At 43.2% G+C, this 16,590-nt stretch overlaps 1 protein-coding gene across 1 annotated transcript in view; it reads right to left on the reverse strand.

The window, feature by feature from the left end:
- Positions 1 to 16,590, reverse strand: part of dock2 (dedicator of cytokinesis 2) — a 99,237-nt gene that overhangs the window by 50,602 nt on the left and 32,045 nt on the right. Inside the window, exons 25-26 of the mRNA XM_026194526.2 lie at positions 5,292 to 5,434; positions 12 to 107 (exon numbers count right to left, since the gene is read on the reverse strand). Coding sequence (XP_026050311.1) covers positions 12 to 107; positions 5,292 to 5,434 — 239 coding nt within the window. The remainder of the gene's footprint in view (positions 1 to 11; positions 108 to 5,291; positions 5,435 to 16,590) is intronic.

A 16,590-nucleotide genomic window follows, 5' to 3' on the forward strand; every position in this document is an offset into this window, starting at 1 on the left:
AAAGTACTTACAATCAGAGCGTGCTCTCGACCCATGGTGATGACTGTCTGGTTGATGACCCGTAGCAGAGATACTACAATGTCTTGGATATGTTGGAAGGTGTCCCCCTGATAGCAAGTCAGAGTATAGGTGTATGGTGGAGGGGAAAGAGAAGCACAGAGAGAGGGATATGGAGAAAAACACAGAGATACACAGGAGATTGTTAGATTTTCTCAGATCAAAAGAAAAAAAATAGATACACAGACAGATGCAGAGCAGCTCCTGCCCTTTTCAAACATTATTCACTCAGGCATAACTTTAGTACTACTTGTGGGGATACCCCAGAACTTCTTCTCTTTACAAAACTTAAGATTACTTGAGCATTTTATCTGTGTAGGTGTTCTGCCCTTGAATTAACTATGCTGAGCGTGAAAACAGCCAGAATTGCAGAGTACAAATCATGGCTATGGTTCTGAATGCACGGTGGACCAAACACTTGAAGAAGGAGAAAAAATGTTTTCTGAATATAAAAGTTTAAAGTCTTTTAACTTTTCTGAAATGCCTCACCAGGACATTTACTTAATCATCCTCAGTGTAGATGAATGAACTGCAAAAGGATTTTTGACACGTGAATGTAGACTTTTTCAGTGCAGACCTACTTTCCTATTCCTATATTTCCATTCCCTTTGAAGCCACTCCCCTGCCATGTTTCTTTTTCTTTTATCCTTCCAGAATTAAACAAAGGGGATAAAATGTTTTTAAGAGTTGATCTCTGTGCCCAGACCTGTTCAGGTCAGATGCCTGTTTAAACCTTAGAGAAAGTCTGCAGGTTTAAAGAACAAAAAGCTCAAAGCCTAAATATTAAACTGACTCGATTCAAAGTGTCACAGTAATGTCAGCTCTCCTTTAATTGGTCTTGTTCCTATTTTATTCAGTGGACTAACTGCAGCTGGACTTGCAGGGTCATTTCTGACCTTGAAAAATAATATTACTTAACTTAAACACAGCCTTACATCTATACATCTATACATATTATCATAAAAGCACTTCAGATAGCACAAATTATTCAACTCTCAGTGTACATTTTACTTTATATACACTTCATGAAATATATACATTCTGGAGGGTGATTTTTAATGATGAGTGCAAAAAAAAATGAAGTAGCAAAAACTGCAGTGCAACTCGAGGCTTTCTCTAGACTCCCAGTCAAACTTTGCAGCATTAAAAAGAATATTTACAGCCTGAAAAAAACATAAAAAAATCAGTTTGGGCCTCTATGGATATTTCCTCCTTTACACCAACTCTGAGTGGGGTCATTTTTTAAAAACTCATCCACCTGGATAATTGAGTTAGGGCGCGGTTGTGTTGATTGACAGACGTTCTTGACACAAGCAGCTGGAGTCGAATGACATTTGCTAAGTCTCATTCACTAGTTCACGTGTGTGTGTGTGTGTGTGTGTGTGTGTGTGTGTGTGTGTGTGCGTGTGCGTGTGTGTGTGCGTGTGTGCATGCATGTATAGCTTGCTGTACTTTCCAGATTCTCCCATAAGCTTGCTTATGGGAGAGTGAAACTATGCCCATCTATTACTGTGTACAGAAAAAAAACCTTCAGACTGCAAGTTAAGAGAAATGCATACCAAACAGGAAAAAGGCATCTCTTGAAAGCATATATGTATATGTAAAATATCTAATCTCATTATGGATCCAGTGCATGTGCACAGGGAAAAAAGAAAAACAGGGACACACACAAGCACACTCTGCCACAGTAAAGGCGGTCAATGGACGCTGACTCAGACTTGCCTGGGGGTAGTAACTCACCAATGAAGCATCGGCTACATTCAGACACACCTTAGTACTAATACTGCAGGGTGCATCTGTGTGTGTGTGTGTGTTTTTAAGCCCTTGTTAGTCCCAGTGTGTGTGTCAGTTTGTTTGTGTACGTGTGTGTTTATTTTGTGTGTATATTCCTGTATGAGGCGTTCAGCAATGCATGAAAAGAAGAGGGAGGGTACAAAAATAACAGAGGGAGGGTACAAAAATAACAGAGGAAGGTAAAAAAAATTAAATAAGTCAGCTTCAAAGTTTTATCAGTGCAGCTGTGTGCATGTGCAATGGCCTGATGGCAGCAGGGTCTGATGAGAATCAGGTAGATATGATTGTATCACATGAAATGCGCTGACTCACAGCCAGAGGACATAGACAAAATAAACAACTGTCTAAATGTGTGTATGTCATCTTGCATACTATTTCCATCTACCTCACACACACTCATATAGTAAAACTGAGGCACAGCTGTGGATCCTAAATAAGCTTAAATCTTTTTAGCTCACTGTAGGTATTTTGGTCCCCTGGAAAGGGTTTCTCAGAACAGGAAGCTGAAAGATGAGAGTCACAAATGCTCCTTTCTTCTTCTAAAGTTTCATTTCTGTTTATCTCCAACTGTAGCCAGCTGGTTTATCTTCTCCCCGAGCAACTAGATATAAACTGAAAACACTGATTTGCCGTTATAGAACAGAAAAAAGCAACATTATCATATACAAAAGTTACTTGTGAATACATTCAATGCAAACTCTTCCAGAGATATGAGCATATGTCTATAGTGACATCTTCTCTTCTATCTCCACTCCTCAACCTGTATTTCTCCCCCTCTCTTTGGTTCGAAGACATCTGTTGTGTGACAATTTAATCAGGTACCACCCAGAGCGAGGAAGACAGAAGGGTGAAAAACAAAGGAGACAAGGAGCAGAAAAGTAGAGAGGAGGCAAAACTCATCTCCTATCACCTCTTCCTCCTCTACTTCTGTTGTTTTTCTTAGATCTTGCACCTGTTTTCTGTCTCCCATGACTATTTTTTCATTGTAAAACACGGTTGACACATTATCTATGAAATCACTGTGTGTTTAGTTGTTAATCCTCTGTTTTCATATTGTTTGTTCAGCCTCTCTGCATGCCCATAAACAGTGCTCAGCCTCAAACAATAACGTCATTCTATAGCAAACTTTTTTGTCCTTGTGTAGTTTGATGGAAAAACGCTATGAGGCTGTGCGTCACTGGTTTTGTGATCCAGACAAGACCGAATTTCAACTTGTGATGTCCTTTCAACACTCTGTCACCACCTGCATTTGTTTTCATATCTCAACCACCGCAAATTCATCTCATCAAATTCACTCCACTCCACTTCATTCATTAACTTGCTCTCTTCTCTCACTATCTGTCTTCCACTGGCACATGCTTCATTAGCTCATCCAAATAAATAGAGCCAAAAAAGGCATACCTTCACTTCAAAGACTCGGCATGCTGTCAACAACTTGCAGAAGCAATTAAAAAGCCTTGAGCTAGATGCTGGTGATCTATTTGTTTTACATTTATGTATGTGTGTGTGCGTCTGCGTGTTTATACAGTATTAAGTGTTGAACTAAAGAGCTAACTGCATTTTGTTTCAACATACAAACATGCAGCAACACGTGCGAACCAAAATCAAATAAATTCTAATTGGTCAAGGCTAGGGATGGGTACCGGTGTCCGGTGCCATGATGGCACCGATTCTGACATAAACGGTAGTAACCAGACCGAAAAGCAGCGCACATTTCGGTGCTTTATTTCGGTGCTTTTTTTTCCTGAGCTGTGATACACTTCTAGCCAATCATTTTACGTTTCCGAGGATAGTAGGCGGGGCTAGGTACGTACGTTCTTTTATGCAGAGCTACAGATTAAAAATGCCCAAAGTGAAGCGGTCAACAGTCTGGCTGTACTTCACAGCAAAAGATGCAAACTCAGCAGCCTGCAACAAGTGCTTTAAGCTGATACTGTCAAAGGAGGTAACACCTCGAATCCGATGAAACACCTGGCGACGCATAGCGTTTTTTTTTTCAAAAACCAAGAAATGCGCTGTATTTGATAGCTTGCTGCGAGACCTCACACCGAGCGCATCTACTGCGGTGTGGTGCCTGTTATCGGACCCGGAGTTAGCAACATACCCAAAAACACGAAGAGGAGAGTCCTGCCTCCTAGCCCTGCCAGTGTAGCAGAAATGATGATGGATGATGATGGCAGCAGCAGCCGTTCTTCTCTGCGCGAGTAGCTTAATGTTGTTCGTGTAATTTACGTTGAGTAGGCTAACCACGTTATTACATTAATGCATGTAAGGTGAACTAGCAAACATCATCATAGCTACATGCGGCTGTCTTATTGTTTGATGGCAGATACTCCCTTCACCCTGGCCAAAAAGGCTAAAATGACCAAAGAAAAAGAGGGAAACAGCTGAACATGAGAGGTTTTTGGACAAAGTTTGTGTTTTTTCCATTGTTTAAGCACTGCTTCCAGCCAAGAGTGATACCATATATGCCCCATAGCTGCAGAAAAGGCTAACATTGTTATCTTTTTACAAAAAACAGCTGAACATGAGAGGTTTTTGGACCAATTTTGTGTTCTCCATTCTTTAAGCACCGGTTTGAGCACCGTTTAAGCACTGGCACCGTTTCAAAAGTACTGATTTGGCACCGGTATCGGATAAAACCTAAACGATACCCATCCCTAGTCAAGGCTAGCTTCATTACATGAGAGGATGGCTGGAGACAAAACAGCTTATGGTTTTTCTGTAGATTCAACTGGGATGAAACAGAGCTCCGGGCTAGTTTCAATTTATCCAATTAGCGAGGAGATCCAGTAAAAAGAGACAAAGGAAATTTCATCTAATCTGTGGACTGGATCATTTTTACACTCACATTTCTGCAAAGATGATGGAGGTAAGATAGACGAATTTTCCGACAAAATGATACCCCGTAGGTTCAGTGTCTCATCAGATTCTGCTGAACTGTCTGCTTGGCCTAAAACAATCTTTACTATAAATGAAGATTGTACATTTCTGCCTGACCTTTCACCATTCGATATATGTTTATTGTCTCTACATAAACTCTGGAGTTATTGATGGTTCCAAAGATTAGGTCAAGTCACTTGAGTGAAATTAGGATCTGATTTTTGTTTCCCACTGACATTTGATTGTATCTGTGGGAAACTGGGACTGCTGTTATGAAGGGTAATTATTGCTACAGCATATTTGCTACAATTACACAGAAATCATCAAAATGAAAGAAACAAGAAAACAGGGAAGCGAGTGGCAACGTAGAGAGATTGGACAGAAAAAGCTCTGTAATGGCTTGTGGCTGTGGGACTTGGCTGTATACGAAGTCACACAGAACAACAAGTGTGGGAAAAGACCAGCTGCATAAAGATTAAATTAACTGTACCCTTAATCCTCTCCACAAATGAGAGATGAGATCAGTGTTTTATATAAATGGTTGCGTTGTGTCTCACCACATTGTTCCTGCTGAGGACTTCGAGGATGTTGTTGAGGAGCTCCAAACTGTTTTTCCTCTCATCGTGTGGGCCGTCAGCCATTGTGACCAGTGCCCCACTCAGCTCCCGCAACATCAGGGGTAACAACACATCACGGCATTCTGTAGGAACAAAAGGCAAAGAGTATAAGTAAGAGCACAACACTAAACACGGTGGCCAAAGACAGATAGTTTAAAGCAACAGAAAACATAAAGGAAAATCAGCATAATGCAGGATATGGCAGGAAGATTGTTAAAAATTTAGTCCTTTGGAGTTTTAAACTGTTTACATTTATATATATCAAAAGACAGACCATAAAAATTTACTTCAGTGTTATTCCTCTCTGAAAAACTAATCAAACACCTGTGGAGACTGCTGCAGCCACACAGCAATGAGTAATGATGCCACTGGACCATGGAGAAGAAATTCAAACCTCACCCCAGACTGAACAGTGGAGTGATATCAATCAAGTGTCGATTTACAGTTCAGTGCACTGCTTTGTTAGATACAGTCAACACATCAATCACCGAACTATTATTTTCTCTTTCCCATTTTTCTGACGAATCCAAATCTTTGATTCCAAAATACAATGGAATGAATTAAACACATTAAATTTACCAACATTTGAGCAGCAAGAGCATTAAAAACAGTCACTAGTCTTATAACAGTATGCACTCACATCTGTGCCTAATCATACATCTCTCGCAGCTCTTCTCTGGCAGTTGTTCAAAGTCATTTTGGGATTTATAGGGAACTACAAAAGTAGCAATGTATTGCAGTAGAAAGTGAAGCAAAAAGAAATGTGAATAAATAAAACAAGTTTTTACTACACTTAACAAAGCAGTAAACAACACATTTTCTTGAAATCTATTAGTCTAAGATTATTCAAGGATGCAATTTGTCAGTAAACTTGGTGGGTAGTTGTCCTGCTAGAAAATACAAATTTTCTGCCTTTTGATGTTTTAATGGTGAGGCCGAAGGCAGGACCAAGAATGCTGTAACAGATAAATACAAGTACTGACTATTAAAGGATCAAACCAGTTATTTCCCATGAGCAACCAGCCACATTTTTCTATCAGGATTACACAGAAACTAAAAGATCAACTTTCTTGAAACCTGACAGAAAGAAAGAAGAAAGGCCAAAGTGTGAAGACATGAAATTCTACTGTGGATTTGGACCATGTTCTTTACAGACTTCACAGCCTGTTTTAGACTAATAGAAGACAGACTTTAAAATGTCATTCCAGCTTTTCAATGAATTTGCAAAGATTTTACTAAATTAAATAGTAAGGTGATTCACCTTAAAATTCATTGCTATGCCTCGGAAAACTTGCTTTTACTACACACAGGTATGCAGATAAGAACCTTGTATGGAAATATATGGTCGACATTCAACTTCTTTTAAGTTCTCAGAGCTGCTATTGTGGAGTGCCTAGAGACCAACTGTAGCATTAAGCCTTTGTATTGTCAAGGGTGAAGCAACAGGAAAATGAACTTAATTTGGGATTTTCTCACTGTGAGCCAATGTTGCTGAACCTTGGCATTTAGTACCTAAATGAAGAAGTTCTGTAGCCTGAGCCTGACTTCACCATATGAATGACAGACCTAAAATTATTTAGAGGTCATGAGGCAAGTTTACCTGAATTAATTTGAAAAAGCAAAAAAAAAAAAACAACCCAACTTTTATTATGCAAAAGCTATGAGGAGGAAGTAATGAGTCTCAAGTTCCTAAGTTGAATTTGATAGTGTACCAAAGTGAACTAAAACCAATGATCCCTTCACAGGTATGAAAAAAGAACCATTTCCATTAATAATGAAATCCATCCATCCATTTTATTAACTGCTTATTCTGCATAGGGTCACGAGGGGGGCTGATCCTATCTCAGCTGACAAAGGGCAAAAAGCAATAGTTAAGGTGATAATGAAATGCCTGTCCATAATAGAAGCTGGACCCACACAGGTCATCAGCAGAAATGTCTGGAAAGGTTCCTCTAAGGAAGGCATCCTTCAGGAATTCACCTCTAATACTTTTTGAAGCCAGTAAAAGTTAGGCAAACCACCTTGTAGTCAGAGTTAAATAAATGTTTAACCATTAATTGCCGGTATTTAAGAAAACTGCCACCCTACTGGAATCTAACATTAACTGATCCTATCTATTTTTCTGCTTAAATACTTTGACCTCACCCTTTCTTGTCTTTTCTGCATCCATCCTTTTGCCCCCCCCCCACCACCTCCACTCCATCCCTCTCTTTGTAGCTGCAGGTAGACAGAGCCCATTAAAAGCTCATTTGGGCTGATGCTCGTTAGTTCCATTAATAACTGAGCTAAGCCTTATAGGCCTGCTGAGTGGATCCTCATCCCAACACTCACTTTATCACACAAACATGAAGAGAGGAAGGGGAATCAAAAAGGGAAAATGCATGCGTCACCGAATGCCCTCAATGACTCAAAGATGGAGGGAGGAGACTCCAGCCAAGAGTATTGTTGCTGTGCATCACTATATTCGAATGTGCCAAGACATTTAATATTTAAATCAGTGAATATGTAAAAATATCTGAACAAATAGATTTAATTTTTGAATCTGAAAGGAGATCTGCAGCTGTGTAAAGCATTTAATGAATAAATGAATAACATTTGCACAAATAATTTCCAGTTTGTGAGTGCATTAAGACAATCTGCATATAGGTTTGGAGATGCAGAGCAGAGTTTTGCAGTTACAAATCAGTCTGTTTGTGGCTAAAAGAAAAAGAAAAGAAAAAGCTTGTGTCACAAAAAATGAAACAGGATGGCCTAACGGCTTGTGTTGGCTTTTAGAAAGGTGGAGGATGGTGGTTTAGATTCTGTGAGCATTGCATTTTAGCAACCCTGCTAAATCTGTTTAATCCATCAAAGCAGAAACTCATCATCTTTGTCCTTTCAGACAGCGAAAACAATGAGTTGTGTTTTATAGCAGAAAGGTTGTGTGATCTGGCTTGGGAATTAATCCATCTGCCTTCTGGCTTGGATCTAACATTAAACCAGTGGACCTGTGCACTTTACTCCCTGGTGAAATAACCCCAAAGCCACCTGCTGCTTTATTGATCTAACAAATGAACCCAGTTGATATTTTGGGTGAAACATGTTCTCAGGAGAGAACGTGAAATGGCGAGAAGATGAGGTGGGAGGCGTTCATAGAGTAACCTGTGTTGCATTACTTTGACATGTCCCATTATGGAAACACAACCAACACAGCAAGTTTTGAGGCGTAAGCCAACCCTGACCCAGTGCTGTGAAGGACAAAGGAAGTGACTAACTCGACTTAGAGCACACTGAGTAGTTTTGTATAGTATGCTGGCTTTTTATTTGTACATTATATATTTTTGTTAATTTTTCTAATACATCTGTAATTTATTCTGTTCTAAATAATTAATTAACCTGGCCCTTGTGCTGCAGTAATTTACCCAGAATTTGAGCAGTGTGTAACTAATAAAGTCTATCTCTGTTTAAATAACGTACTTGTAGCTAAAAAAAGATGGTGCAGTGATTAATACTGTCACACAGGAGAAAGGTTCTGGGTTCAAATCTTGGAGTTTGCATGCTCTCCCTGTGGTTGCCTGGGGTTTGTCTGGGTTGTCTGGTTTCCTCTCAAAGTCCAAAGACATGCAATGCATGCTCGGTTAACTGTTGAATCCAAGTTAACAGTCTTGGATGTAATGTGATGTGATGTAGAGAAAGTGGTAAGTGTTGTTTTTAGTGTAGAGTGCTTGGATTGCATCTATTATTATAGGATATACTGTACAATATAAAGTGCCTAGGGGCGACTGTTGTTGTGTTTTGGCGCTATATAAATAAAAATGAATTGTATTGAATTGAACTGAATTGAATTGAACTGAGTGGCCAATAATAACATAAAAGCACTGCACAGTCCATTTTCAGTGTAGTTTAAAGCAAATACAAAAGCTGGAAAAAAGGAGAAGAAAAAAAGGAGTAAAAGTCAGGCTGAAAAGCTTCAAAAATTTGAAAAAGTTAGACTGAAAATCACTATTCTTAAGTTCAGTTCAGTCTATAACTACTACTACTACTAAGCACTTGTGAACGTCTTAAGTTCTGTATATAACACTTTATATTCAGCCAAGTATTTTAAAATTTACCCCCAGCTGAAAAGAAATATAGCCTTTTGAAATAAGATGGTTCTTTTTGATACACCCTGAACAAAATCTGCAAAACCTATGCTGAGCTCGTGTATGTAGAGCCATTTCAGTCAGCAGCTATGTCCCATCTTAAAATTCATAAAACTGATAAATAAGAGTACCATAATAGCTTGCTCTTCTGTGACATCCTTTGATAGATCTGTGAGTGACAATTGTCTGTTTTTATTTTACTTTCTTTTCAAATCACGTATAGAACTTTTTAATGCAAGCATATAAATGAAGTACACGCTGCCTTAGTTATGGTCCTTCAGACTGTGTGCCTGATAGTCTTCAATCACCGATGCAGAGCAGTGCCTTTAACTTTGCAGGTATTTCTTTTTTACCTTGCTTGGCCTGGAATAACATCAGGAATGTTAATATCTGCTGCCTCTGTCTGAACAGCAGCTCTCTCAGAGACTTCTTTGAACTACATTTTGGTCCTCGGGGCCTCCAGTCTTGTAAGAACATCAGTGACCATGGGGTGCAGCTCCAGGTCTAGGCCATTCTTTAACAGGGCATTTAAAATAATGGCTATTTACTGTTAAAAAAACACTTTGTCTAGGTTTCTGACCTAACACTCTGACCCTGAAGGAAAACGTTTGTCTTCATACCTACAAAACCTTCCTTTTATGCTAATGAGGCTCAGATTGGTGGTACAATCAAGGTTCAGGTTCACGGTTCTTTATTTGTCACATGCATAGTTATACAAGTATAACACACAGTGAAATGTAGCCTGACACGCTCCTCGACATGTGCAAAAATGGGGGGGTAGAGGAAGAACATTATATATATATATAATAGTATATACATTGGGTGAATGTGCAGTAGTAGCAGCAAGCAGGTGAGTTCTGTACTTTAATATGAATAGACATCTGACTATTTTACAGAATAGACATCCATCCATCCATCCATCCATCTTCATCCGCTTTGTCCGGGGCCGGGTCGCGGGGGCAGCAGCCTAAGCAAAGAGGCCCAGACCTCCCTCTCCCCAGCCACCTCCTCCAGCTTATCCGGGGGAATACCAAGGCGTTCCCAGGCCAGCCGAGAGATATAATCTCTCCAGCGTGTCCTGGGTCTGCCCCGGGGCCTCCTCCCGGTGGGACATGCCTGGAACACCTCACCCAGGAGGCGCCCAGGGGGCATCCTTGTCAGATGCCCGAACCACCTCAGCTGGCTCCTTTCGATGTGGAGCAGCAGCTGCTCTACTCTGAGCCCCTCCCGGATGGCCGAACTTCTCACCCTATCTCTAAGGGAGAGGCCAGCCACCCTTCGGAGGAAGCTCATTTCTGCCGCTTGTATCCGCGATCTCGTTCTTTCGGTCACTACCCACAGCTCGTGGCCATAGGTGAGGGTAGGGACGTAGATCGACCGGTAAATTGAGAGCTTCGCTTTTACACTCAGCTCCCTCTTCACCACGACGGACCGGTGCAGCGTCCGCATTACTGCAGCTGCAGCCCCAATCCGTCTGTCGATCTCCGGCTCCCTTCTCCCATCACTCGCGAACAAGACCCCGAGATACTTGAACTCCTCCACTTGGGGCAGGAACTCATCCCCGACCCGGAGTGGGCACTCCACCCTTTTCCGGCTGAGAACCATGGCCTCAGATTTGGAGGTGCTGATCCTCATTCCCGCTGCTTCACACTCGGCTGCGAACCGTTCCAGTGCGAGCTGGAGGCCCTCACTCGATGAAGCCAACAGAACCACATCATCTGCAAAGATCAGAGATGAGATTCTGAGGCCACCAAAGCGAAAGCCCTCCGCCACTTGGCTGCGCCTAGAAATCCTGTCCATAAAAATTATGAACAGAACCGGAGACAAAGGGCAGCCCTGGCGGAGCCCATCACCCACCAGGAACGAGTCCGACTTATTGCCGGCAATGCGAACCAAGCTCTTGCAACGGTTGTATAGGGATCGAATGGCCCGTAGCAATGGGCCAGACACCCCATACTCCCGCAACTCCTCCCACAGGACACCCCGAGGGACACGGTCGAATGCCTTCTCCAAGTCCACAAAACACATGTAGACTGGTTGGGCAAACTCCCATGAACCCTCAAGTATCCTGGAGAGGATAAAGAGCTGGTCCAGTGTTCCGCGACCAGGACGAAAACCGCATTGTTCCTCCTGTATCCGAGGTTCGACTAACGGACGAACTCTCCTTTCCAGCACCCTGGCATAGACTTTCCCAGGGAGGCTGAGGAGTGTGATCCCCCTGTAGTTGGAACACACCCTCCGGTCCCCTTTCTTAAAGATGGGGACCACCACCCCGGTCTGCCAATCCACAGGTACTGCCCCTGATCTCCACGCAACATTGCAGAGGCGTGTCAACCAGGACAGCCCTACAACGTCCAGAGCCTTCAGGAACTCGGGGCGGACCTCATCAACACCAGGGGCTCTGCCACCAAGGAGTTGTTTAACTGCCTCAGTGACCTCGCCCCCGGAAATTGGCGGGTCATTCCCCTCATCCCCAGACTCTGCTTCCTCCTCGGAAGACGTGTCAGTGGGATTAAGGAGGTCCTCGAAGTATTCCTTCCACCGCCTGACAATTTTCTCAGTCGACGTCAGCAGCGCTCCGCCAGCACTATACACAGTGCAGGTAGAGCACCGCTTTCCCCTCCTGAGACGTCTGACGGTTTGCCAGAATCTCTTCGAGGCAGTCCGAAAGTCTTTTTCCATGGCCTCTCCGAACTCCTCCCACACCCGAGTTTTTGCTTCAGCCACTGCCCGAGCCGCATTCCGCTTGGCCTGTCGATACCTGTCGGCTGCCTCCGGAGTCCCACAGGCTAACCAAGCCCGATAGGACTCCTTCTTCAGCCTGGTGGCTCCCTTCACCTCTGGTGTCCACCATTTGGTTCGGGGATTACCACCACGGCAGGCACCAACCACCTTGCGGCCGCAGCTCAATGCAGCAGCTTCGGCAATGGAGACGCTGAACATGGTCCATTCGGACTCAATGTCCCCAGTCTCCCTCGGAATGCTGTTGAAGTTCTGCCGCAGGTGTGCGTTGAAGATCTCGCGGACTGGGGCCTCTGCTAGACGTTCCCAGCACACCCTCACTACGCGTTTAGGTGCACCAGGTCTGTCCAGCGTCTTCCCCCGCCACCTGATCCAACTCACCACCAGGTGGTGATCAGTTGACAGCTCAGCCCCTCTCTTTACCCGAGTGTCCAGAACATATGGTCGCAGATCTGCTGATACGATTACAAAATCGATCATCGACCTACGGCCTAGAGCGTCCTGGTGCCACGTGCACTTATGGACACTCTTATGTTCGAACAGGGTGTTCGTTATGGCCAAACTGTGATTAGCACAGAAGTCCAATAACAGAGCACCGCTCGGGTTCAGATCAGGGAGGCCGTTCCTCCCAATCACGCCCCTCCAGGTCTCGCTGTCGTTACCCACGTGAGCATTGAAGTCTCCCAGCAGGACAACAGAGTCTCCAGGTGGAGCACCCTCCAGCACCCCCCCCCCCCCCCCAGGGACTCTAAGAAGGCTGGGTACTCTGAACTGCCACTCGGCGCATAAGCGCAGATGACAGTCAGGACCCGTTCCCCGACCCTAAGGCGCAGGGAACAAACCCTCTCGTCCACCGGGAAAAACCCCAACGTACCGGCAGCAAGCCGAGCGGATATTAGGATACCCACCCCAGCCCGCCGCCTCTCACCAGGGGCAACTCCAGACTGAGACAGAGTCCAGCCCCTCTCCAGGAGACTGGTTCCAGAGCCCAAGCCATGTGTAGAGGTGAGCCCGACTATATCTAGCCGGTACCTCTCAACCTCACGCACTAACTCAGGCTCCTTCCCCACCAGAGAGGTGACATTCCATGTCCCTATTGCCAGTCTTGGCAGCCGGGGGTCAGTCCGCCAGGGCCTCCGCTCCTGGCCGCCACCCGGCACACAATGCACCCGACCCCTATGGCGCCTCCTGCGGGTGGTGGGCCTGCGGGAGGATGGGCTCATGTCTCCTCTTCGGGCTGTGCCCGGCCGGGCCCCATGGACTAAGGCCCGGCCACCAGACGCTCGCCCTCGGGCACCCTCCCCGGGCCTGGCTCCAGGGCGGGGCCCCGGTAACCCTATCCCGGGCAGGGTAAACTGTTCCCTCGGTGTCCTTTTCATAAGGGTCTTATGAATCGCTCTTTGTCTGGTCCCTCACCCAGGGCCAATTTGCCATGGGAGACCCTACCAGGGGGCAAAAGCCTAGACAATATAAACATATTTAAAATTAAAGGAATTTGGAATGTACATTGTGCCTTGGTTTAGAGTGTCTGGAAGAGTCCTGTCTCAGTCAATCAAATATCATGGAACATTCCTGTCTTTCTTCTAAGTTTTATTTAAGCTACCTGATATTTTTAGTGGATAAAGTTTCTTGGCAAAAAAACCCCCCCAAAGGCCTCAAGAGTCTATGACTACGACTATCTTCTATTATCATTGGTCTTAGAGTACTTTTCTACCATAATACAGTTTCTAATGCAAAGTGTCTTAATTCAGTTTATTCCACTTCCACTTCTGTAGCTCTGTCACTACTGTTTGTAATCAATTAATTATAAACCAATCATCCAGTCTGTCTCGTTGCCAGCTCTGTATTTCATTTAATCAATAGAAATACAGTACTGTGCAATTCTGAGCCTTTAGGGACTGTAAGTACATCTTTACATCTTTGTAGCTATCACAATGCGTTTAACTGCTCCCAAATCCATTTTGCTGCATGACAACAACTCTAAACATATTGCCGAAGCTGATGGGAACTGTCCTCAAACACAAGAAGGACAATGAGTTCCGTAATAGATGCTATGCCTTATCTCAGCAACATGTAGTCAGTCTTGGATTACGCAATACAAAAGCATATAAGACAACCCAAACCCACAGACCAACAGCGGTGGGTTTTCTTGAAACAAACTACTTGCTACCTAAAAAACTGTGTCCATCTGGTGGAAGTAAATAAAAAAATGTTAGGAATGAGGAAGAAAAGGCAAAAGAGAAAGAGAGAGAAAAAAACGTTGATTTCGTACTGAATCAGCGAGACTACAATGACTAAAACTAACACTGGTAAATGCAACAATGCTTGCACTTTAAAAACACACCTGTTATTTTACATTCAAGTGTCCTGTATGATTTAGTCGCATGTTGTAGCCTACACTCCAACAACGTAATAAATCAATTCAGCCATGCTGTGAAAGAGAACTTTGCCAACAGGCACTGACAAACAAATGGAAATCAGGGTCTTGCGGCAAACACGGAGATGAATTTTAACTTTTTTCTAGCTTATTCATTCCTGTTTCCTGTATGATTTAGTTGCATGTTGCAAGTTGTAGCCTACAGTGCAACAATGCAATAAATCAGTTCTACCATGCTGTGGACGAGAGTCTCGCCAGCAGACACTGAAAAACAAATGGAAATCAAGGTCTTGCAGCAAACATTGACATGAATTTTTCTAGCCATCACACAAACCCATACACACAGGTGCTGCAGCACGACACGCAACATATTCCAAGCACACACCAGCACAGCTTCAAGTACTCATCTATATTCAATTCAAAATTTCTATTTATTCTAGCTGTAATCTCAGACTTTGATTATTTAATACCAATGGATGCCTGTGTGCCCAAGTGTGAATTGTCCTTTATATGTATGGTTTGGTCCTTCACCACTATTTGATGTGTACGCGCTTGAATGTCTTTGTGCCTGTGTAAAAGGGTGGTTATGTGTTCGCATTACCAAGTTCGTGAGAGCATACAAGCACCCATGCTGGCATGCCACCACACGGAAAGCAGCTTTGATGGCTCAGCAGCCAGCTCATCCTTTCTCTTTTCCATTTTTCTCATTTGACAGTCAAACACAATAAACGATCGCACATGATAATGAGATGCCGTATAAGTTTCCAAGAGGCATGTAAATCCGAGTTTCCCTTCTCCTACTCTCGATCCTCTTTTTCTTTCCTCCTCTGGTTGTTGTACTGTGCTTGCAGGAAGATAGAGCGATAGAAACGACGATAATGAGGTTTGGGGGCCCAACGACAAGTAAATCTTGCGAGCTGATAGGGGGCTGGGACGCGGCCAACTGTCTTCTCGCTTGGTGATGACTAAATGTCTCTCTCGTGTCACTATGGGTGTTTCCTCTCATCCACTCTCCCTCCATCCTTCATTTGTATTCCACCCCCCTTCATCACTTTTCTTCTACTCCGTCTTTAAACCCCATTTCGAATTTACAGCTGTACATTTCCGTTGAGCGTATTTATGCTGTGCCTGTCTGTCCACACTTCCCTGTTTTTAATTACTGCCTCAATACACTGCGTTAGTAAAATATATTTGACGTGCATGATTTAAAAAAGCTTTAAAAAAAATCTATCTCAAAATGGTTTAGTAGGACAGAATAAAAAAAAAGAGGTGCTTAAGATTGCCTTGACTGTGTGAATGAGTGCTCTCCCAAAATTACAGGCCAATACGTTACAGATGATAAAGCACACTAGTGAGTGATGGTGATACACAGTGGTGAAGATGCCTGCAACTACAATTTTTTACTGTGATTTCTGCTATGAGGTTGATATAAATCACCCCAGAAAAAGTGCACAATCTCTCAGTAAAAGGGGTTTTCTTGAATATAATGACTATTCTTCAGGGTTTTCTCCAATTATACAGAACATATACACATAAAGATATCCCACTATAGCAAAAAAGCCTTATTACACCAAGTATATGTTGGTATTTGCTGATTTGTCCAAAACGAAATGGGCATTTTTGTCATGTTTACCTGAAAAACAAAAACTTGCACCAAGTACAAGGATGCCATATACCAGATATTATCATGAGTTAATGCTTTGCGTGCTGTTTTGGGTTGCTGCTTTTATTTATTTATCCCTATATTTCACACAGTCTGTTATTTTTCTCGTTCTTTCCACCTGTCTTAGTCACCCTCTATGAGTCACAGACTAATTGCCACCACTCAACTCTGCCTTCCTCCCCTGTTCCATGTTCGATGTGACTATAAAATTGACTGACCAATTACTCTCTTGGTAGCATTAGTTGCTACACCATTTTGATCAATTTAACCAAAACAGATCAATGTAGATGAAAGCCTTGTGGTCAACCACCTCACTGCTTTGACTGATGGGCAGAT

This window comes from Astatotilapia calliptera, chromosome 2 (assembly GCF_964374335.1).
Source record: "Astatotilapia calliptera chromosome 2, fAstCal68.1, whole genome shotgun sequence".
Lineage (NCBI taxonomy): Eukaryota > Metazoa > Chordata > Actinopteri > Cichliformes > Cichlidae > Astatotilapia > Astatotilapia calliptera.